The 25371-nt window shown below is 38.6% G+C and overlaps 1 protein-coding gene across 4 annotated transcripts in view; it reads right to left on the bottom strand.

The window, feature by feature from the left end:
• The window catches only part of LOC127527217 (transmembrane protein 272-like), a 242432-nt gene that overhangs the window by 194932 nt on the left and 22129 nt on the right, over positions 1-25371 (bottom strand). Inside the window, exons 3-6 of one of the 4 annotated variants that reach the window (XR_007934525.1) lie at positions 17623-17710; positions 17034-17084; positions 16748-16951; positions 14471-15202 (exon numbers count right to left, since the gene is read on the bottom strand). Coding sequence is in view for 1 of the 4 variants with exons in the window: in XM_051925229.1 (XP_051781189.1) it covers positions 14982-15202; positions 16748-16951; positions 17034-17084; positions 17623-17689 (543 nt within the window). In the remaining 3 variants the exon portion in view is untranslated. Of the gene's footprint in view, positions 1-14217; positions 15203-16747; positions 16952-17033; positions 17085-17622; positions 17711-25371 lie in introns of those variants that run through there. The other 3 variants (XR_007934524.1, XR_007934526.1, XM_051925229.1) reach the window with 3 other exon arrangements.

Raw genomic sequence — 25371 nt, 5'->3', positions numbered from 1 at the left:
AAAACACTGGTTCAAACATAAGCCTGCAGACACATGGGGTCCCCAATGGGGAACTGAAGGAGTGTAAATAAAAGACCAAGTCAGGACCTCAGTTCCACTTCACAAGGCGTCATCAACTATTCAGAACATTTAGAGGTGAATTCAACTGAGGAGGACCCACCAGATCTGCAGCACAGATGTAGGAGTGAACACCAGAGGAGCAGTGCATTAGGAGGAGGCTTCACAGTTTAACCACTGAAGTGAAGGCTCAGTTCAGGACTGCCTTGTAACATGAGGTTGAGTGAGCCAGAATAGCCGTTCCACTACAGAAAGGAACATATTAGCTGCAGATTAACTGGAGGAGGACTCAGAACCACAGAATAACTAAGCAAAAACTCAAACAGAAAGACTATGTAACTAGAGAAGCTCAAAATAGAGCTACTAGATGAGCACTAGTTAAAACGTCAATATAAATATAGGAAGGCATAGCAGAGAGAGCCTAAATAAAGAAACACTTGTTTAGAACTGCGATGACACCACTGTAGGGTGCATTAGAACTGTAATGTAGAGGACACCACGGAGTCAAGATAGGTTTAGTAGCAGCAGAAATGGTGTTGTCACATTTAGAGCACAGAGAAATTCTTAATCGTTCAACATGTTGCCAATATTTGTGGCTGTGATTAACAAGAATCTACTTTGTTAGAATGCATAACTTTGCTTTAACTAGTAGAAAAACACAAATGTGCTTACCCGATGTGCTCCTTAACCCTGCTTAGTTCCACTTCTTAAGTTGTTTTCCCAATTCTGAACAAAAACTCTGAGGAAACACCAGTATAGTTAGCACTGTCTCATCTCATAATCTTTGCTACATGAATTTGTAGACTCCGGGTGTGTTTCATGGTATATTAATTAAATGTGGAGACATTATAACCTTCTCTGAGAACAACTGAATTAGCCAGAGCTGCAGTGTGCCTTGGAGTATTCCATCAAAAGTAGAGGATTAACTAGTAAAGGACTTGGCCTGACGTGCAGCATAATTTCTTCTAAAAATCTTTTTGCTGCTCTTTCCAAACTGATGTTAATGTTTTCAGTCATTTCTAAATGGTATTCTTGCCTTTCAGTGTTTCCAGTTCCCATCAGCTCTTTTTCAGTGGCACAGTAAAAGGAGAGAGTGCCATGAAGACAGTGGAGGAAATAGAAAGTCCTGTGGAGTATGAATTCACGGTGAGAACCTTTGTATTTAGAGAAAAGGATATGAGTGTAAAGCGAGGGTGGTTTGGGGAGTCAAAGGGACGAAGAGAGCAATTAAACAATTGAACAATAAGATGGAGAGGAGTAAACCAACGCATAGGTGGAGGTAATGGGACAGCATGTCGTTCTTGAAGTTTCATTGTAACTCCTGGGCTCTTTACTGACCTACCACATGTAGTTGTGTCTTCTGGAGCCATGGAATTGTTAGAAAAGTGAATCAAAATTAGCACAACATAGACCAGGTGAGAAAAGCGACAGACTTGCATTGTGTAATGCTGCTGATAAAGCTCTTTAAGGTTTCTTCAGGGAGAAATACTTAACAACAAAATGTGACTTTCAAAAGAGAGAGTGGTGCCATCAGAGTGCTTCTCTAAAAATGCAACACAAAAGTAAGTACATTACTCCTAATATACTGAGATTGCTATTTATCTCCAGTGCCCACCCGTGATGGTCCTAGAAAATCAGTTTTAGAAAGAATGTCACATGAATTGTATTAAAGAGTGTTTAATCCAATTTCGTTTTAATATTGATATCCTAAGCATTACCCAATAAATGTGGGTGGCATGGCGACTGAGTGGTTAGTGCCATTGTCTTACAATTCCAGAACCACTCTTGTGCACTACTTTGGTAGAAATTGTGCACACCTCAAATATTTGTGGAGGTTTCAATCCCACATCGAAAATGTGGGCAAAATTGGGTTAGCTGGTGGCTATGAATTGGCCGTGAATCTTTGAGAGTGAATGTTTGTGAGGCTGGCTTACCATGGGATGCCAGCAGAGGCACCAGATCCCTCCAACCCCGAGCTTGATATGTAAGGGATGGATGGATCGGCTCATACATCTGTTTTTAACTTTGAAATTAACTTCTTCATTCAAGAAGCCAAAGGTCTCTTTTTATGTCCAAATAACACTCTTTACCTGATTGCTTTTTAGGTCACCAACCCAAGGAAGAATCTTATCTTTAGGACTTCCCTACTATGTCAGATCATGAAGTGATAGTTGAAGCCAACAACACTATCAAATCCCACATCAAGCACCTTCGTTTGCAAAATGCTAATGCAAGAGTAAAATGTATACTGTAGTGTGTTTTTATCCACTCACTGAATCCATTTGTTCCAAATATTGGGCCATGGAGAGTTACAGCCAGAGTCTGTCCCAGACTTGAATGTGGCAGCTGACCTTCAGAGTTAGCTTCCAGGTAATGTAACATGCTAGTCTGGAGAAAAACCTGTGGAGACTGAGGAACATGTGCAGACTTAACAAATACAGTGACTGGATTGCATTCTACCCCGTTTTCTATGAGACCTATAAGGCTGCAGTGGTAACCACCATCCATACCAAATATGCCTGATAGCTCGTCTTTATTTCATACTTGATTATCAACTCCCTTTCTCCTGACATACCCACTCAAGAAACCTCTCACTTTTCCTAAACCTTTCCTTAAGACATTTACTGAGTATGACTGGGTAACTATGAGTAAGTGCACCCAGTGAAGAACTGGCACCCTTATCAGAGAAGGTTCCTGTCTTGTCTATAATGTTGGGTAATCCATGACATTGGATTCAGTGGGTTCGCTGGATATATATATATATATATATATATATATATTTAAAAGCATCCAACTCACATATCAACTCTGTATCCTTTGTTCCTGTTCTATGGTCTGTTCTGGTCTTTTTTCACACAAATATTCAAAGCATGGACAGATCGTATCGGGCAGTATCAGTATCTGTAGATCATCCAGTTTTTAGTTCTAAATGATGATTCCATCATAACAATTTTCCTTTTTTTTCTTTTTCTGACGTAGGTTGTTGTGATGGTACATTCTGAGCATGCCATCTCAGACTATGAAGACATTCCATGGTTGATCATACTGATAGCCATCCTTGTTGGCATCCTGATTCTTGCCCCGCTGGTTTGCTTGCTGTGGAAGGTAAAGCTAAGTCAGTGCTGCTGCAGCTCAGAAAGCAGCTTTAATAAATTTCCTCTTTATTCACCCATCTTTGTTTTCCTTCATATCATCTCTACTCCCCACCCTTCTTTAGTGTGGTTTCTTTAAAGGAACAGAAAGGAAGCCTCAATATGAAACGGAGTATTGTCGTGCCCATCTACAGGTGCAGCCCTCTGAGGCTGAAAAGCTGGCCTATGACCATTAGAGGGCACTGTGGTAATTCGCTATGCTGGCCTTTGTTGTGACAGCTTGATGTGTTGTTTGTTTTGAAGTGAAGGGCAGGGGTCTTTATAGCTGGTGTGTCAAATGGCCTTGAACACCTTTACTGCATGTGAATGTGCTTGTCACCTCAAGTGTGTACAAAAGACTTCCTCAGGCAGAAAAATAGGGTGAGGTGCTCAGCAAAAAAGTGATAACATGTTTTAGTCACCAGGAGTACCCATTTCTACATATCAATCACCACTGGGGATTTCACTTTCAGAAATAATCAGCTAAAACCTTGCAGGGAATCTACACTCTACACTTGTGGGAGCTAACAGGAAGTGAACCTTATTTCAGTTCAGCTTGTATAACTTGCATGAAATGAAGTTTAATAATTAATGATTCCCCTGATAAGTTTGAAAATCTCAGATTAGCATAGCTGGAATACCAGGGTCTGATGGCCTTCACTCTGTAGTTTCTTACTGCCTGTGTGTGTTTAGGTGGCACTTTTTGTCTGCAGTGTGCAGTTTGCCTTGTAGTGAAGTAGCAGGCAACCACAGTCCTGGGTGGCTGCACTGGACATTCCTGTAAGTAAACTTCTCAGCTCTTTGTACGCCTTATTTACCTACTCCTGTAACTTAAAGAGGCCAGTTGTGTGAATGTTCTCTGAAGGTCTGTCTGGTGTTCCTTGCTATTTTGTACCCAGCAGTACTGGGATAGACTCCTTCTGTCCCTATGGTCCCACGCAGCTTGTTCAGATCCCAGCTCAGGCTCAATGAGTGCATTTACATCAAATTAAATTTAAATCAAAGATGTACATATAAAACTGGGAAAAAAGAAGTAACCTCTTTATGACAGAACTCTGGTTTCTTAAAAACCTCCATTTACATGTGCAAATCCACTTATGGAGTTCTCCTTTGGCAAAGCACTTTGATGTAATAAAAATGCACTAACAAAGGATTAAATATCATCAACAACCATCATGCACCTGAAAACAAGCATGGAGCCTGTGTCTCCTGAGCAGACTGGGATCCATTAGATTTAAATGTAACTTAGTTACATTACCCATGGCTTACAAAAAAAGTATCAGTATTATATGCTTACTTATTATAAAATGCAATGCATTACAGAGAGTGCATTACTTTTCCTTTATTTGTACAAAAAACTGCACATTTAACTCGCCAGCATTTGTTAATAAATCAATAAACCTTCATTAAACCAACCAGAACAGACAAACATGATCATTTTCTTTATTTTTTTAAAATAAAGTTTAGTCCTTCGTGTGCTATGAAATAAATTGTACTGATCCCCTTTTTATATCCCCTAAGTAAGCCTCAGATGATTTACAGTAGGCACACTAGCCGCTGTGCCAGCCTATCACACTATTTCAACACATCTGTAGCAAGTAGCTGGATTTAAAGTAAACTGACACTTTACTTACAGGTTTCTGTCACCGAATGGCACACATCACATTCTTCTGCTTGCCAAGGAGTGGCACAGCAGTACGTTTGCTCCTTACATTACTCCCAGTGCTGCTAAGATAATAATAATGCAGACATTTTTACTTCAATCAGAGAAGTACTGAGACAGGGCTGCTCTTTACTTTAAAAAGCAATCGGATCACATTACCCCAACACTGCTTTAGCCGATTGTGCTGTTGAGCTCAGCACTGAATGTTCAGTCCTTCGATATAAATTTAGCAATTTCTGAAATATTGAGACAGATTATTTCAACCAGGAGAAAAAAATAATGTGATCACCTGAGCATCTGCCTCATAAAACTGATCCGCTTTCTGTCTGAGGTTGCTGCATCTGTGTGTAAAGCAAAGACATGCAAAGGCTAACAGAGTGCAACAGACTTCAAAATCTTTCAGTGTAACCCTGTTAAGGGTTTACTTGGCCAAAGACTCATAGAGAAATCTAATGATGTTAATCCAGTTTATCAGAGATTAATATCCTGGTTTCTAACTGGAATAAAGGGATACATGGCATTTTTGAAACTGGGTTTCTATGAATAACTGGGTTATTAAGGCAACTAATAGCCATTATGGGATCTGAGTAACAACAACAGAAAGTTATTCTGATTTTTAAAAAAACGGCAAACATCACATTGTTAATATTTAACAGGAATAGGTACACACACTTGGACTTTATTTACTGGTACAAGTTGTTAGCAGTCAACCTCTAGACCCAATTTCCATACACCTATTGAAGGGTTTCTCTCACGTGTCACTTGTTGATCAGTTTCACTGCACTGTATGCGCTCCCCAGGCTCCAATGATGTTGATGTTTTCAGAGAAGGACTGCAGGAGTGCAATGGCAGTAATCGTTTTTTAAATGACCACTTTCTCAGTGCAAAATCAACAATACAGAATGGTACCCATCCAATTACATGTGTCCTGAAGCACATTTTGTGTTCAAAGTAAAAAACAAAACAACAAAAAAGAAATATCACGTTTCCCACAGTTTTGTTCCTTCACTAACAGTGAGCTTCATTCCCCAGACTGGTTCAGGCTAATAAGGCTAAAGTCATATTTGGCTGTCATTTCAGTAAAGTCACTCAAGCAGCTGTCTGTCTACTACAGCTGCTGGAGATTCTGCTCTCATTGAAGATATCGCTGCGTGCAAAGTACCCTTCTCAATTGGATGGCCTACATGTGAGTTAGTTCTTAAAGGAAAACTCCATCACAATAATAATGTTACTGTGGTAGAGTGTAAAAATGACTAATATCCATTATACACGTTATCTTGTATGGCTTTATTTTGAAAATTAACGTCATACTTATATACTATCTAATGGGAAGAAAGTTGTGTAAACAGTTGTAGCTTTAGCACATTCATGACCCCATTTACTGTCTTATTGTTTCTATGAGCTTGCAAGGTCTCCCCTCAAAAGGAAGAAAGCCTAGAATGAAGGGCAAGCTTGAACCAAGAGAGTCACCTTGCACCCATTGGTCCAGAGTTACAAGAAGAATGATCTAAAATTGTCTCATCCACAGATAACAAAGTGTGGAGTGAAAAAATCATAAAGAGTGTGATTAGACCTCCTTAGAGGACAAAATTGTACACAGAGGAACACTCACCTGCTGACAGACACATTGGAGGACCAGGGCAGAGCATCTGAGATCACGGAAACAGGACAGCACATCAACAGACCACTCCTGTCTTCATCCTTCCTCATTACAAGCTGACTGTGATTCATCCGACATCCTAAACAGGCAACGGTAGACCACTGGTGGGCAAGTCCAGCACAGGCCTGGACTACTGGAACTCCTTGTAGGATGTTGAGGAGCCGTCTTATCAGACACGTGACCTTAATACCCCAAAATGGACAAGACTGAACTATTTTGTAAATTAAAGTAACTCACTCAGTCCATTTGCCATTCATCTACCCATGCCAGTGACTTATATTTGTGTCTAACTTCTTTTTCTGATGGATTTGCACCAGTTGTAGCTGATCCTGATTCTGGCATCAAACAAAGTGCAAAGGTCAGCCATCTCATCCTGCCTGATTAGGGGGGCCTCAATCATCTTCAGTTTGGGGCTGGAGATCTGAATTCTACTTTGCAGTTTCTGTTTTTTACTGGTGTCCTGGCCTTTCTACTGGATGATGAACAGTATGCTTATTTGTCATGGTTAATACTTGCATTTTCTTATTTCTCTTTAGTTTTAGAAAAGTGTAGGTTATGTGCATAGTAGGGTGGGTTCCCCTCATTGACAGGTTTCCTGAGTTGCATTTGTTGCTGCTGCTAGACTTGGCTTGGCAAAATAGGTAAGAAATCGGAGTCGAGGCATTTGATGTCTTCTTCTCTCTCCACCTTTCTGTGCTCCTAGTCAGTCACATCTCTTAACATTTGATTCCTATCAAGTGGGGGCACCCTACTTTATTATGCTAATTTTGTCAGATGAATAAACACCTCATTCTTTGGGGTTTCTTTTTTTAGTTCACATTACAGCTTATTGTTTGGTTTGGCTTGGTCAAGCCTGAATGACATGTCTTGATGTCCTCTAGTTTTTTTAATCAAAGAAGAACAACACTGGTCATAATCCTTTGTCATCAATTTACAGACTGTTACTGTGCCTAACACATTAATGCTGTTCTGTTCTGCCTTCCAGTCAGACCCTAACTATGCTTCAAAATGGAATAATCAGTTTGGTATTCCTTTGTAAGAAGGGACATTGGGATTCATCAGTTAGTCTATGTGGAACACTCCACACTAAGATGAATGACAACAGGCAGACTTACCAGACATTTTGATGGTAAATATGTATAAGCTGCCCAAAAGGCCCAGCAACTCCTCAACATGCAAGCTCAAGCTGGATTTTATGGATGGTGCCTTGGGTTTGTAACAGAAACACCAGAAGGCTGTGACACAATAAGTATAATACTGGTGTGCAACTTTCTGGAGACAGATACAGATCTGAATGTGTTCAGTTCCCACATTTATCAAGCATCTCAGAGCAGGAAAACGGCCCTAACGGGCTCAACAATCTCAGAATGATGCAAATTTGGTCCTAGTCATAGGAGTAGGAATAAAAAGTTTTTATTAATTCTCCTAATTTAAGAAATAAGTCCAAACTTCACCAGGATTCAGGAGACTCATGAGCTCTCCTAACTTCCTAAGAGCTGCCAGCAGATGGCGTTCAGGAAGGGATCGGTGCACACACTCTGGGAAAGGAGAAATGTTTTGCAAATGCTGGACAACAATGAACTCACAAAAACATATTGATTTGTAACAAATCTTGTAAGTTACATGATCATTCCATGTACACAGAGAACCCATGCATTGTTTGCTGAAATGAAAGTGTTGGGAACATTCTGTGTATAATGTAGCTTTGCAATAGCGATGATTTGGGTATGTCATAACAAAACATTTCTTTGCACCAAACTTTGAATGCTCTTATGACATATCATGTAATATGCAGGTTTATTCATTTTCCCCACCACACCAAGAGATGTTTATGTTAAAGCAAGCTGCATTCATGCAAATCATCACTCAAATAAAGATAAGTGCCCCAAGTGTGGATGACCATGCATATAAGTGATATCATAGTAGCAACTGTGACATAACACATTCTTGCTGTTCTTCCTTCTGGTGTTTATTGGTGCAAACTGTAATGTAGTAGCCTGCATATTACCCTGAAGATAAGCAGGGCTGGATGGGCGGCTGACAACAAAATGTGACAGTGGTACACTGAACCCCTGAAACATTCATGATATACTTTAGAAGGTTCAAGAAGGCAGACTCCTGGGCATTTGATAAATACAGCATCATAGTACTTAAGCGGGATCACAGACAGACATGGCATGCAAGTCTGTTGTTATATCAGGAATGCTGGAAAAGTGAACAGGACTTCAGAAGCAATGCAAGAAAAGCCATGGCTAGTTTCAGTAAGCTGATTATTCTGAAAGTACAACTGTGGCTCATTGTTCATTGTTAAATAAATATGTCTGTGACTGTGGGCTTTACTCTCATTCAATGTGTGTGTTTGTGCCTTGGTCTTTCCATTTTGGTGCTTGTTGCAGTACTATTCTTTATATTGTGCACAATTCCAAGCTGCTTAGTGCAATATCAAACTTTGTTTTTACTCTGCTTTTTCTTTATTATTACTATCATCATCATCAGCAGCATCTTTGTGGTGAAACCTTAGCATTAGTATCAGAAAAGTACACAAAATCATCATGATTTTTCGAAAAAATGAAAAAACGTCATCAGAAGTACCACTTTGCAACTCGGTGGATGGACAATTGTGATGTCATTCATTCTTGAATGTGAACTCATACTCCTAGCAGGGACTTGGTGGACATTACTTTATTAACAGTTATGTCCTTTTTTGGGGGGTAGGACAAATTCTTATAGTAATCAGACTTTTAGTGTAATTCCTTGGAGTAATTCTGAGATACTTGATAAATATGGGCACAGATTTTATCCCCACAAAAAAGGCTGTTGTAGCTGCAATAGCCATGGTTGTAAAGCAGAAAACACTGGCACATCAGCACAGACGAACGTTAATTTCCAGCTGGTGTTGCTTTCTGTGTGGAATTTACAAGATAACTTGCATCACTGTGAAGTTCTTTGCCTGTTATCTCATTCAAAAATAGCTGAGCTCTTGGAAAGTTTGCCATCTCAGGTGCATAACCCTGGCATTTAGCCCGACTGATCTCATGCCAGACCATCCATCTAAATTTAGAAAGAAGGATTTGGGCAGGATAATGTTTGGTGAAGCTTACATTCGTGTATGAGTGCCTTCACTCATTTTTAATTATAGCTCTGTTTTAAATCATGTTAAACATTGAATTCTTCTATTTATAGTTAAATTACGCCAAGATGGAATACTGTTTATGAAATACTAATAAATGTTTTTTTTATTCATGAATGGGAGCTACACTTTTTTGGTGAATGTCATGGCAGAGTCCATCATTAACCACTAAGTGACAACACTAGAATAAACTTCAAAGGGAAAAGCACAAAGGCTGATCTTCCCTTTACTTTTCATCACTTTTATCGTGTTAGGGTTATGGGGGAAACAATCCAAATTAATGAGACCAAGGGCCTCATGCAAAATACTGTGCATAGAATTCACACTAAGATGGCGCAAGGACAAAAGAGGAAATGTTCGTACGCACAAAAAAAATCCAGATGCATAAATCTGTGCATTTGCCACAGCTTCATAAATCCCGGTCAGCGTGAAAAGTAACACAAGTGCACGCGCCTGCTGCCACTCCCCAAACTCCTCCCAGAATTACACCTCTTTGAATATGCAAATCAATATAAATAGCCCTTAAGCTCAGCGTTCTGTGAAAAGGCAATGGCAAAAGCAGGGGGGGAAATAGAAGAATTTCAGCGAATACCAAGTGGAGGCAAGGAAAAACTTACTATTTGTTGGTTTAAACAGTGGTATAAACAACAAAAGGAAGTTGATCGAGTGACATAGAGTGTCGGAGAAACTCGAAAGCTCAAGTTCACAAAGTCGCACAGTGCCCAAAATAAAAAAAGAGGTTGTCAGATATCAAAGTCACCGTTAAAAGGCGAGTCGTAGCCCACCGTATGAAAACTTATTAGGGTACAGAGGGGAAAAAAAAAACCGGCACACAGTGGGGAAAAAATAACGAAATGTCAACTTTAGTCTCAAAATTTCCACTTTAATCATGTAGTTTATTTTGTCATTAAAGTAGAACATCATAAACTTCATCTTAAAATTGTTTAATTTACTAGTTTCTCACATCCCACCGTAACTAAAGTAGCACGTTAAATGCTTTGTTTTATATTTGATCTTCTATGTGCTCTGTGTGTGTGAATCACTACATGCTTCTTAAACGGGCTTTCTCTTCCTCCGACAGGACACAGAATCCATTACATTCGTAATATTACAGGTCTCTGAATAATTAAAATACTGAGATGTATACTTGATATCATTTTCATGATGATAGGAGTTAAAGCATGTTATTAAACATGGGAACACGGTGGTGCAGTGATTTTTCCTGCATCCCGGAAGATGCTTGCTGTGCCGTGCATGACGTTCGATGAAATAATTTATTGCAGCAGTACTGTCTCTTTCAAACGTACTAACCCCCCAATTCCTGTCCTTACTTTTCTTTCTCCAAATACCCAATTGCCACACAATCAGCTCTGTAATAGACGTTAAGCCATTTGTAAGCTCAGAACGCCGATTCTTCAAAACTTTTAAGGAACACTGAAATATCTTCGTAGTACATGTTTAATTATTCTATCCATCTATCCTTCCAGTGTAACGCCAGCCCCAACAAGAATGCAGAAACAATCCGTTAATGGAGTGCCATCTCCTCGCTAGAGCTGCGGCACCGTGTCCTTACATGTTTAATTATTAACAATATAGATTATTTAAATGAAGTTAAAGTTTTATCTGTATAATATAATAAACATATTTTGCTATAGTTCTTGAGATGAAACTGTTTCTGAACCACAAGGAAAGGCTCTGAAGCATTTGTCGTATGAAAGCAGTTCAATAGACAGCATGGCTGAGGCAGCGTGTGCTTGATGCTGTATACCGTTAATCTCTTTCCAATCAGCTGCTGTAGATCTGTGATTCCAAACTCAGATACAGTGATATAAATATTCTGAGTGGTGCAGTGAGAGTAATATGGAAAAAGATGATCCGTTGTGGCAACCCCTAACGGGAGCAGCTGAAAGAAGAAGAAGGTGGTGCAGTGAGAGTAACAACGCTAAAGCAGCTATGGTATTTAGAATAGTTTGACCATTCTGTGGACCATTATATTGTTACAGGTTAATTACAATCAGATGCATTAAACTAATAAACAATATGCGGTTAATTTTAGTGTATTTATAAAGCTAAAAAAGGGAAACCACACTGGAACAGTAGCACTGCTTTGACGCTGGGTGCCGCTAGTTTGCAAAACCAGATCCACATATATTTGTAGGAGTGCACGATACATATTGTCTATGATAATATCTTAATTATTGTTTTAACAATATGCAAGATTAAATTATCGAGTATGTTACTCACTTTGCAAAAAACAATCAAAAACACACTTTGAGAGTCCACGCATTTACTGTCTCATATAACCTAGCAGGATAGCCTACTGCGTGTGTGTGCATGGTCAGTGCACCACAAGTGAAGCTAGCGTAGCTGTCTAAAACTGAGTATGCAAACAGTGCCGGGGATATACAGTCTTGCAATTTACATCATTAAGATTTATTTGCAAGATGTGGATCATCCTCACTTGCGTGGAGGTGGTTTGCTTTTGAAAAGACTGATGTTATTTAAAAGGCAACAATCTGCAAACTATGTCAGAAATCATTTACCGTTAAAAACAGATAGACATCTAACCGGTTTCACCATCTGCAAAGTGAAACTGATCTAGTACAGAGTCCCGTGGTGTCAGGCAAAAAAAAAATAATTTCAAACAAATTATGTTTCGCTCTAACAGATTATTTTTATTTCCATATAATAATATTTTCTATCAGGCATGTTTTATTTAGCCAACCATCTTGGTTGGGAGAGTCCTGGATTCCAAAGCACGTTTTTTTTTTTTTTTTTTAATTATTTAAAACACTCATACGGATCATGCTGTGATGACATAAGGGAGGTTGAAAAAAAAGAAAGTCTTTTAGCAGCTATTAAAAAAGTAAAACACAGGCATTGAGAGAAGGCAAGTCTCTGTACACTGCCATTAAAAAAGAGCTACTTGATGAGACTTGAGGCGAACAGTGCTGTAAACCCACTTGACTGGTGGAACACACAAGTAGTACATTTCCCTAAATTGGAGAAACTTGCAAATGTACCTGTGCATCCCGGCCTCTAGCAGCCCTTCTGAGATGGCTTTCAGCATTGGAGGAAATGTTGTAACATGTAACTGTGCTGCTCTGAAGCCAGATGCTGTAGACAGACTGGTGCTTCTATCACACAACTTGAAGTTTCCTCAGTAGAATTTTACCATTGTTTTATATCTTCTGATATCTTTGTGCAATATTGGACAGATCTTGAAGTTAGTAATTTGTTTAAAAATGTTATAGGTTTGGGTTTTTGGGTCTTTGTGCAGTATATGACAGAATTTGTTTACAAATGCTGTAGTTTTTTTTTCCTATGCAGTATTTGACAGAACTTTGTATTTGTACAGAAAGGTACAGTATGTTAGATTTTTGCTCTCGTTTGTATGCTGCACAATTCACCTTACAGCAGAGCAGTTTATGTTTATGCACAGTTTAAAGTTCATGCCATGTATTTCAAATATGATTAGTACTTTATTCCCTTTGAATTCATATCTTGTTTATACTAGGGGTAAGTGTCTGCTTAAAGTGCTCTCATTATAATACAGTAGTTTTGTTGGTCTTAGTGCATTTTTTATGTAAACTCTGTAGGCCACTTTGATATGGTTTACTCACACTTGCACCATTTAATACTTTGACTGGGGATTTTAATGGTTTTGTGTTATTTTACTTCAGTTTTAAGTAAATAAATAAAATCTGTTTTCCTTAACTGTTGTTTCCATTAATCTCATTAGTAAGCTACAATTAATATCCTATTATCAAAACCATGCTAGATCAATAAGACTTTTACAAACACATTTTTGAAGGATGCAAAATATCGTCTATCGTTAATGTCAAAAGTCCCAGGAAATATCGAGATATAATTTTTTGCCAATATCACATACCCCTACACACTAGACATTTACTAGACCTGAACTGTCCAGGTGTTAGTGCAAGAGGAATAGGGTAATGAAGGTTTTGAGGAGAGACATGATGTAAATTTTGTTCACCAGCAGTTTCTGAAAGAAGAAATGCAAGATCTGATCTATCTCTGGCACGTTTTTCAGCACAGGTGGTCCATTCATTCAACATTCCTGAAGATCTAGCTACTTACAAAGACAGTGAGATGAGCATGGGGATAAAGAAATGTTTATGTGGATCTAGTGGTATGAGGTATAGCATGTAGATAGCACCATTTCACTCTAATCAAGCAGAAAATAAACTTTAGCAAATCAGTATGACCTAATTGCAAAAATGGCAACAGTGTTGTGATCAAAAAGATAAACTAGTACATTCAATTACAGTATCATGGACTTGACCAGTATGGAGAGGATCAAAGAAATGTATAACAATAAAAAAAAGAAAGGAAGCTGCTGAATCTCCTGGTTATTACCTGTAATCTTGGGGTCTTATTGCCCGTCTGTTCACAAAAAATTGGGCCTGGGAATTGAAAATGTCTGTTTTTATTATTATTGGGGCATTGAAACTTTTAAGAAAATGTTCATAATTTGCAAAGTGCTATGTGGCTCCACTGAATTATCATTCAAAGTCCATCTGGCATGTTAAAGAGCAAAAAGCAGACATAAAAAGCACACAATCACATTGAATTTATTCGGCCTTTACCTGTACAATCTGTTATTCTCTTCTAAGACCCTGAAAACAACACGCACATCCTGGCAAAAATTAAGCATCAATGAAACTCAGAGGTGACATGAGAGTGGTATTCCATTTATCATGAGGGGAACTTGTAGGACATTACTATCTTCTCAGTTGGGAGTTATTTGAATGCCACCAAAGTTATACTGGAGAAGTGATTTCACTTTCTAATTTACATCAAAGCACCTCAACTTTAATGGGGACAGCAAGGCTTCTATATCTGCTGACCTAGCATTAGAATGTAACTAAGTAAAATCTACAGAATCAGGAATACAAAAACTTTGATTTTTTTTCTTTTCTAGACCACTTTTTAATGTGTAACATAACAGCAGTCTATGACATACTAAGGCCATGAGGCTTGGATACCATACCAAAACAAAAAGACAGTGGAAGCCATTTAAATAGCTAACCACCAGTCGCCTCTTGCCTCTTTTTTCTTTTTAACACCAGTGTGACCACTATTTGGTAGGAAATACCATTTCTAAGATTACATATTTTGCAAAATCAACAAGAAGAAGAATAGAATAAAATATAAAACAAAGTGACGGAATGGTATCTTCTCCAGGGTGTGGATTCCAACTACTAACTTATTGTCAACCTAGTGCAATTTTAAACCAAAGAAATACAAAATACAGTAAAACATAATGCTCTTCTTTGCAGCCACAAATACACTGTCTGGTTACAGCTAAGGAGTAATTCAGTTCTGACCTTCTTCCAAATCATCTGAATTGGGTTGATTAACCCCTATAATACATGCACATAGCAGAAAGCAACAGCCCACCAGCAGGAGTATACCAAGTCCAATGTAGACCACTGTTGTGCTCCAAAATGCAAACAAGTAGAGTGTCTTATTGCAGTAAAGAACACCACTTTGTTCATCATAGTTCGGCTGGTAGATGGAGTAAATCCAAACGTTACCTGCGAATGAGAAAGGGGCACCCAATGACCAAAAGGGGAAACAAATAAGGGTAAGAAAGATTACAGATAAGGGGTACATAATGTTAAAACATGAAAAAATTGTATGCAAGAGTAGGCAACATTGATTTAAAAATGCAGTAATGGAACAAGAGTGTCATAGCCACTAGTTAAATGTATTTTTTCCATAAAACAATAGAACTGTTTAAAAAACATTATGGCTAAGTTTTGGTGATTGATAAAGTGTTTCAAGAGATTCACCAAAGACTTCACTTGCTTTTATCTCTGCTCCACTCATTAGATCCTCTTCAGTTTGCATATCAGCCTAATAAGTATACAGATGATACCATCTTATACATACTTCACTTCATCCTTTCCCACATGGATTCCAATAAGGAGAATTAGCAGAAGCTGCTGTTCATAGGCTACACTTTAGCCTTTAATACCATAACCCTCTTTAGGCTGACCATCAAACTCTGAGATATAGGACTGAGCTCCTTCCTCTGTGACTGGGTCCTGAGCTTCCTGACTGGTAAACCACAGGTGGTGAGAGTTGGTAATGTCCCCTCTAATACACTTATACTTAACACCAGAGCGCCCCAAGGTTGCATCCTGTGTCCCCTGCTGTATTCCGTTTACACTCACAACTGTACGTACACCCATGCATAGTTCCAACATCACTGTGAACTTTACAAATGAGACGGTGGTAGTAGGCTTAATGTTCAATGAGGATGAGCTGGTTATTCTGGACCCAGAAGAAATGTTGTCACAGTGATGTAATGTTAATAACTTGGGACCTTAATGTATCCAAAACCAAGGAAATGGTTGTGGACTTCAGGATGGAGCAGCAGAAAAACTATTCAGCCCTTAGGATTTATGGTTTCATAGGAGAGCGAGAGAGAGCCAGCAGCTAGAAGTATCTAAATGTGTAATCACATCTCCATGTTGGTGCAAAATGCAAAACAGTGTCTCTATCACGTGAAGCAGCTAAGGAAATTTCATATCTCAGCAACAGAAAATGACTCTTCAGGGCCATATGGCTATGGAGGCCTTGTCTGAGTACAACCATTAAAAAACTTTATTGCTTGCGTGAAAAGTGCACACATTAGCACAGATCTTACTGCAGCCCTGAAGTGACTAAAATGAATGCAAATAACCTTAAATTAAAATCTGCAATGTGCAATTTAATCATGTCTGATTCGTTTCATTTGTAATTTTAAACTGTGGTGCAGAGAGGCAAATAAAGGAAAAATGTGTCTTTGTCCCAAACATTATGGGGGGAACTATACATATGTTATTTATTTACACAGTGATGGAGCAGTTAGCCTCAGAAACGTTTCACTGCCATTATACATGTGCAGTTATGTATGTGACAAATGAAACTCTTGAATCTGCAAGTTTTATACTATTCTACAGTACATGTTTCTTGATACGAGAGTGTACACACTTAATACACTGATGCTTGCCACATACTACACACATAAAAGCCCAGATCCAATACAGCTGGATTTTACCTTGTGGAGTTATGTGAAATCAGACTGCACCTACCTGTAATGAACCAGCAAAACATGAACAGAGACAGCAGCCCATTTCCCAGGGTGGAACCTCCCCTTGCATTGGAGTCAACTTCCTCTGCTTCATTGCCAAGGTGGAAGAAAGACAGGAGATCCATTACTAGAGAAAACACTCCTGACACAATCAAGTAGATGGGGATATAATGCTGCACAGGGCAGGAATTCAAGTAGATTGAACCTGAGAAAGAGCAATAAAGGGGGTAAGAGCTTTTAATTAAAAAAAAAATATATTAAACACACACAAAAAACTAGTGGTTTACCTATGGTGATCTGAGCCACTGGCAGAGCACACATTATCATTCTGCACAGCCCTATGGAAAGAATAAAACAAATGTGACACAAGCAAGTCAAAACTTATAACTGCAATGTGAGTGTTACAGAATACAGGAAATCATGGATTAATCAATTAACAAATAATACAAAATAATAGTACCATTTGCATTTCCTAAAGAACTAATCAGTCCGAGTGTTCCCAGACATGCAAGACAGTGTGGTCTGTACTGCACGTAAGACAAACCTCAGCAAGCAGCACCAGAATTCCACCGAGTAAAAAGCATTGTAGCAGCAAAACACCACCCTTCATTTTTTCCCCCTACACCATTTCTTTTAGGGTGTAACACAGCAACCTACAGTATGCTGATGCTCTAAGGCTTTGACATCTTACTTGGGCTTCTATAATCTGAAGCAGTGGACTGGCTTTTTATGTGCATTCACCATTTCTTTCATGTATGACTGTGTATAGTACACCATGCAGATCTAATGAAAGCAGGACAAGTCATCCATGTCATTGTTAGAATTAATTGCCAGCCAGAACAATAAGCATTCCAAAGAACATAAAAAAATACATACATGATCCAGCTGGGTGCACTTTAGGAGTCTGGGGTAACCTGTGTAGAAGATTTCGGTTTTCTTCCATGATGTCAACGTGTGTGTAATTCTGTGAAAACAGTAGATTGATTACAAATACATGCCCATTAAGTCCAGGAGCCTTCTAAAATTGCTCACTATTATTCCACTCCAACCATTATTCTGCCGCATTCTTCCAGCATGCATCTTCTTGCCATGCTGACTTGGGTCTTGCACATCAGAATCCCATAATCAGTCAAAATATGTTAGCACAGCACCACTTTGGTAAAATACACATTTGTAATAGACAGAACAGACAAATCCATAAGCCCCTGATCCTCATCACCACTGTTCTGCCTCACCAAAGGTCTGCGTTTCTACCTCCCACGTTAGGGACAGCCTATTGCTGACAGTCCTGACTGATCTCCTGGTGACTTGGAAACAGTAAACTGGAGAATGAGTGCACTAAGTGTCATTACTATAACAATTACCCATTACAGGGTGAAAAGAAAAGCAGCTACATCACCCTCCAACAGGTGTAATATTCAGGTCTTTGGCATCATTATATGGGTTGCAAAATGATCTGCCTATCTGAATATTTGCAACAGATAGGGGACATGGAAATGGGCAGTGGTCATTACTGGCATAGGTAGTACAGGCAAATGGTTTTAGCAGAAAATGATCCCCAGTGTGCATGATCACCTCATGCTCATGTTCACTGTTCTGCCTCCCAGTTTAGGGACAGCCAATTGCAGATAGTCTTGACAAATTTTCTGGTGACACAAAAACAATAAACTGGTGAATGAGTGCACTAAGTGTCATTACTATAATAATTACCCATTACAGGGTGAAAAGAAAAGCAGTGACACTACAACAGGAGGAATATTCAGGTCATTGGCATCTTGGGTTGCAAAGTGATCTGCCTATCTGAATATGTATAGCAGACAGCGCAGCTTCACATACAAAGAAGTGTCCCAAGAATGTGTCATGAAATGCAGTACTTTAAATAAACACCTTAGTTGGATTAAGGAGAATGGGCTCTTTAAAATTACATGGACATCCCTCTGCTGGTTATACTGGAGAGGAGCCTGAAGTATGGACATTGATTTGAATCATTCACATTGTATTTTCTTTTACTGTTGACCTAAGTAAGGATTAAAGTTTGAATATTTTCTCACCGTAACTTTCCTTGCTCTGTCTAAATGATTTGCTGTTTGTTCAGCTCTTACAAAAGTAGCAATCTGTCTTTGTTGAAGTAGGTCTTCCATGTTTGTTTAAGTGTAAGACATGCTCATTCTGTTAGATCTGTGCAGCCTTTTCAGGGGAAATGATGATACAGATGAAGGATATAGGCATCTGTCCGAACCCTGCTAAGGTATTGAAGCTTGAGGTCATCCACCTCAGTCATACTGCTCTGTTTGATTTGTATATTTGAGACATGAGTGATGAGAGGATGTCACATTGGTAAGTAATGAAATTTGAACATTTAAATCAAAGTTAATATTTTAGGCATTTCCAGTATTAACTAGTCTAACTAAAAAGGGAACTGTACTTTCTCCGGTCCTGTTCAGCCTATATACATCGGACTTCCAATACAACTCTGAGTCCTGCCACGTGTAAAAGTTCATTGACGACACTGCTATTGTGGGCTGCATCAGGAGTGGGCAGGAGGAGGAGTATAGGGACCTAATCAAGGACTTTGGTAAATGGTGTGACTCAAACCACCTACACCTGAACACCAGCAAAACCAAGGAGCTGGTGGTGGATTTTAGGAAGCTAAGACCCCTGATGGACCCCGTGATCATCAGAGGTGACTGTGTGCAGATGGTGCAGACCTATAAATACCTGGGAGTGCAGCTGGATGATAAATTAAACTGGACTGCCAATACTGATGCTCTGTGTAAGAAAGGACAGAGCCGGTTATACTTCCTTAGAAGGCTGGCGTCCTTTAACATCTGCAATAAGATGCTGCAGATGTTCTATCAGACGGTTGTGGCGAGCGCCCTCTTCTACACGGTGGTGTGCTAGGGAGGCAGCATTAAGAAGGACGCCTCACGCCTGGAGAAACTGGTGAGGAAGGCAAGCTCTATTGTTGGCATGGAGCTGGACAGCTTGACATCTGTGGCAGAGCGACGGGCACTGAGCAAGCTCCTATCAATTATGGAGAATCCACTGCATCCACTAAACAGTGTCATCTCCAGACAGAAGAGTAGCTTCAGCGACAGACTGCTGTCACTGTCCTGCTCCACTGACAGACTGAGAAGATCGTTCCTCCCCCAAACTATGCGACTCTTCAATTCCACCTGGGGGGGGGGGGGGGGGGGGGTAAACGTTAACATTATATAAAGTTATTGTCTGTTTTTACCTGCATTGTTATTAATCTTTAATTTAATATTGTTTTTTGTATCAGTATGCTGCTGCTGGAGTATGTGAATTTCCCCTTGGGATTAATAAAGTATCTATCTATCTATCTATCTATCTATCTATCTAAAAAGAACCTTAGAGGTTAAAATGCCTCTAGTGGTCACTTTTACACCATAAAACATGGTAGCTTCACAGTTGTGCAATTTACCTATGCCATTGGTGCTGACACAACCCAATATCAGGACAGACGCTGGCTGTTGGACCCCACACCGAGAACAGCTTGGATGGTCCTTTTCCAGTTTAGGACTGTCTTTGCCTAAAACTATTTGAAATGTTGATTTGGCAGACCACAAAACAATTCCACTGTGCTACTTTCCATCTCAGATGAGACTGAGCCTAGAGCATTTAGCTGCACAGTGCTGATGTAGGACTTCTATGTTTAATAGTAAAGCTTTAACTTACATCTTTGGATGCAACGGTGAATGGTATTGATTGACAAAATGTTTATAGAAGTATTCCCAGGCCCAGGTCAGGATATGCATTACGGAAGCATGAAAGTTTTTAAAACAGTAATGTATGTGGGATTGGAGATTACGTGCATTTAAAACTGGTTTTGGCCTTGCCCTTCACACAAAGATTTGACTGCATGCCTTGAATGTTTTAGTTATACTGTTCATTCACAGTAAAGAGTGAAACACGAAAAATTGCACCAATTTGTTTTTGGGAAACATTGTTCTTGAAGTGTTTGATTATTGGCATATGCATCTGTGAGAAATTGGTTAGCCTCAACACATCCTTGCACTTGAAAGACTAGGTTTTTTTTTTTTTTGAGTTTACTTGTATACTACAGCATGATCGCCTCACCTGTTTAAAATCACCTGATCACATCATCTTGTTATTCAAATTTATCACATCAGTTTTAGTCTTCGACTACTCCAACCTAACTTTTTTAGAACACGTTCAAGGGATCAATGTCAGAAAATATCTTCAAAAATCTAATAGGTAAAACATGAAATAACTTGATTTACACTGTTAAAAACAAGAATAACTGATTAGTAAATTTACTTTATTAATATTTTAGATACTGTAACAACTTTTTTGGAATTCTGTTATCAGTAAAACAGTTCTCAATTTCAAAATGGAAAGAAACTGAACAAATATATAAATTAATGTACTAGTAATCTTGAATTGCAGATTTTTTGCAGGTAAGAAAATTCATTTAAAAAACATAAGACAAGAACTTTTTAAGTAGCCATTATAATCCTTGAAGAATCAAAAAAACTATTTTCATCTGGAGAAGTTGGAAATGAAGAGACCAAGAAACACACTTAAAGTAAAAAAACCCAAAAAAAAAAAAAAAAAAAAAACCAACAACCGTCTTTCATATGTTAGTGTAGGTCAGTGGTTCTCAAACTGTGGGGCGGGCCCCCCTAGGGGGGCGCGAAGTAACAAAAAGGGGGGCGCAAAGATGTGAACAAAGAAAACAAGAATCGAAAATATGAAAAATACATCTATTGAAACCAAAACAAATTAACTTAAACTACATTCTGATACTAGAAAAACAAATATAGAGTTTGATAAATGTCAACAAAAGTAGGTATAATAAAATATGCATCTATGATATATCACTAATTAAAAAAGAAGAAATTGGTATTAGTGGGCTTTCAAGAAAACGTTAGGGGGGCGCGATTAAAACTGTTATGGAAACTCGGGTCGCAAATACTTAAAGGTTGAGAAACGCTGGTGTAGGTGGAAGTACAGTTAAAGTGGTAGCTACATGCGTTTCTTAGCCTGAGCCCACTGTATAATCTTTTTTATTTGGCTTAATGTCCTTATGTTTAAATTGGCGCTTCCCTAAAAAAAAAACAAAAAAAAAAACCATACATTTATGGAATGGGTTAACCAAGACTGTCAAGTAACAATATACAGACAGAAGAAAGCATTGAGATGCCTACAACAGGTCTAACTTGCTTCTCCTACTGATTACTAAGAATTCAAGAGCCTGTTTAAGTTGCAAACTAATGGCAAAACAATGCACGACAAAGAGATATTACAGCAGAACTGCCCAAAACCAGAACAGTGTGTGGCTGCTCTTTTTTCTCGCTTACCATTTTCTGTAACTTGTGTCTTAAAAGAATGTATTTGTTTAAAAACAAAGCTTGTCCTTTTAGACACATGGGCTCTAATTATAATACCTAGCTGGTTACTCTTGATACCATCAACTAATTTAATATCTTATGTAGAAGAAAAATATAAATCTTTAAAAATCTCAAGCACTAATTTATGAAGTAACAAAAAATGCTATACTGACTAACAATACATTCAGTTTGAAAGCATTGTGACAAGTAAGGTGTCTTTGCAACATGGATCGTTCCATTAAATTGCTTCCTTACTTTCTTCTCGGATTCACTCTTCCGTACCATCTATAATAGCCCTTATTCTGCTATACTGTTTATCTACTAACATACTATTAATTCATCTTGACTTGAGCAGATCGATCACATTTCGTTACCTTGTAATTTATCAGGTAATTACTGTGTACTTCATCTTGCTTTGTTTGTAATGTGGCAGTGTTAACAGTGAGAGCAGCTTGAACAGAATACAGGCTTGGATATATTTTTTGGTGGATGAAATTTAAACAAATGTAACATAACACATGAAGGAAGTGAAAATATAATTTTTGAAGTCACAATGAGAGATATTTCAAAGTACACCTTATAAGATAGACCCAGGAGTCATAGCAGCCTGTTCACTGCGTGCAGGTTTGGTCTCCACATTACAAAAACACACGCATAAAAGTCCAGAATGGAATGAGTAGGCTAATTCCAAGACTGAGCAGTATTAGCTATGAGGAAAACCTGAAGGAGCTGAATCTTTACAGATTAAGAGTCAATATGTCTGAACTGTATACATTTAAGTTAGTATGGCGGATCACAGCCGTTACTTTAAAATGAGTTCTTCAGCAAGAAGGTGGGAACATGGGTAGAAGCCTGTTAACGACAAATTTTGCAGAACACTGAATAAAATTACCAAATAATGTGGTTGAGAGAAGGACTTCAAAACTGGACATCAATGTCATTTTGAAAAAAAGTATGTGCATTGAGATGGCAAGTATGTTTGTTAATTGGGCTGAAAGGCCTGTTCCCATCAAAATTGTTCTAATGAAACTGTACATAGCCTGAAGTAGTTGTGACAATTAAGAACAAGAACAAATTGTCAACTTGCTTGTATTAGACTTTTTCTTCTTTTACACTATTTTTTAAGATTAATCCTTAGTGTTTAATATACAATTCTTAATTTTTCTGTTCTATCATATTTTTAAAAACTTTACTATTTTATATATATATATATATATATATATATATATATATATATATATATATATACATAAACACTACAGCTAGGAGGTGTATTCTTACTGTTGTGCTATGTAAAGGAAGGAAGCTGTTTTGCAATGTTACAGAATACTGTAGTTTGGGCAAAAATGTCACACAACATTAATTCAATGGTAAGAAAAGGGGGGGGGGAGGGGGAGGAGTTACAAAAACTGCTGTATATCCATATTACTAACTGAGAATGGTAAACCGGATGGCATGGACGCAGGTACACAGCAATGGGACCATGAGACGTACTGCGCAGGCACGTACAGCTCAACTAACGGAAATAGCAAGTAAAACAACCGCCATATTGTGAGTGGCACTACTGCGGAGTGAAGTTTGGAATAATGTGCTGCTTGGGATTGTACAAACCACTGAACGCTTTACACCAAATTCAAACACAATACAGCTCAACGATACACACACGAGCCCACCTGGATAAGATCAATGAGCGCAGGCGCCTACAACAAGCGTCAGAAACTGCAGAAGCAAAGAAGGCACGGGTTAAGACACTACGGGGTCCACAAAGATAGTATGGAATGTATAATAGCACACCGATCAAAAAAAAAAAATCAATCGTGTAAAAGCACATAGTACACACAAATCATGTGCTCTCAGTGCATAGAAAGCGTATAAGGACAATACGGAGAATAGAGACCCAAAGGCATTGGAGAGAAAAAAGGCAGACAAGAGATTATGAAAGCAGTGGAATTCGAAAGGCTCAAACAAACGATGGCGCGATACACATGCAGACAAAGGTACAGAATATGAAAGCAGTGAAATTCGAAAGTATTGTAGCGTCCCACCCAGGTTGAGGGCTTTTTGGTTTTAAGTGACTGTTAGGTCCGATTGAGGGAAGGCGGAGTACAGCACGGAGGACTGATAGCGGGGTATTGATTTCATGAGGTAATAGGGGGGGCATGGGAGAGGGTGCTAGAAAGTTGTGTTTGGGGTTAGGAAGTCAGCGATTGTTCAGGTAAACCTTTTGTGACACTTTGTCATGTCAGTCACTATAGTATCAAAGAAAAGATAGAAACGATCGCATTACCGCAAACAAAAGGTGATTAATCATCAGAACCAGGTGTAATTGAAAAAATACCAGGCCAAATTGAGGTCTGAAAAAAAGAGTAGACAACAAAGTGTTTTCGCATTCGCATCATTCAATGGACAAAACGTGGATTTACACAATAATGGACCATATGCTATGAGAATCTGTGGTCCTGCAACAGTTAAAGGAACGACAAGTTAAATTTCAAAGAGTACACAATTCAGTCGGGTGTATATTGATGATCTCGGAGAAGCGATGCAAATTTTAACAGGCAAAAAGAAAGGTGATGTATATATTCCGCGAGTAACATTACACACCAAAGGAGAATGTGATATGCCATTCGTAGTAAAATGTTTACAGTTTACCGTGAGAATACCTTTTGCTATGACAATCAATAAATCACATGAACAAACAGAAAAACTCGGATTATTTATTACAGAAACAATATTCACTCACGGGCAGTTATACGTTGCGTTGTCACAATGTGTCTCCAAAAAATATTGTTTTTAATGAAGCTTTAAAGTAAAAGTGAAAATAATGAAATCGAAACAATTCCAACACACAAATCATGTGCTCTCAGCGCATAGAAAGCGTATAAGGACAATACGGAGAATAGAGACCCAAAGGCATTGGAGAGAAAAAAAGACAGATAAGAGATTATGAAAGCGGTGGAATTCGAAAGGCTCAAACGAACGATGGCGCGATACACATGCAGACAAAGGTACACAATATGAAAGCAGTAAAATTCGAAAGTATTGTAGCGTCCCACCCAGGTTGAGGGCTTTTTGGTTTTAAGTGCGTCCACTATTAATGAACATTCATTAGGATTAATGAATATCATTTGCTGTCATTGTCAGTCAATTAACTTCCCTGAAGAAACAACTGGCAATACAACTAATGAGTTTACACGTTGTTGTCAAAGGGGTCAGGTTAGACTGCCTCCTTTAGATGAATATCCTGAAT

This window comes from Erpetoichthys calabaricus, chromosome 3 (genome assembly GCF_900747795.2).
Source record: "Erpetoichthys calabaricus chromosome 3, fErpCal1.3, whole genome shotgun sequence".
NCBI classification, from domain to species: domain Eukaryota; kingdom Metazoa; phylum Chordata; class Cladistia; order Polypteriformes; family Polypteridae; genus Erpetoichthys; species Erpetoichthys calabaricus.
The sequence above is the reverse complement of the archived record's forward strand: the minus strand, read 5'-3'. Positions and strand labels throughout refer to the sequence as shown.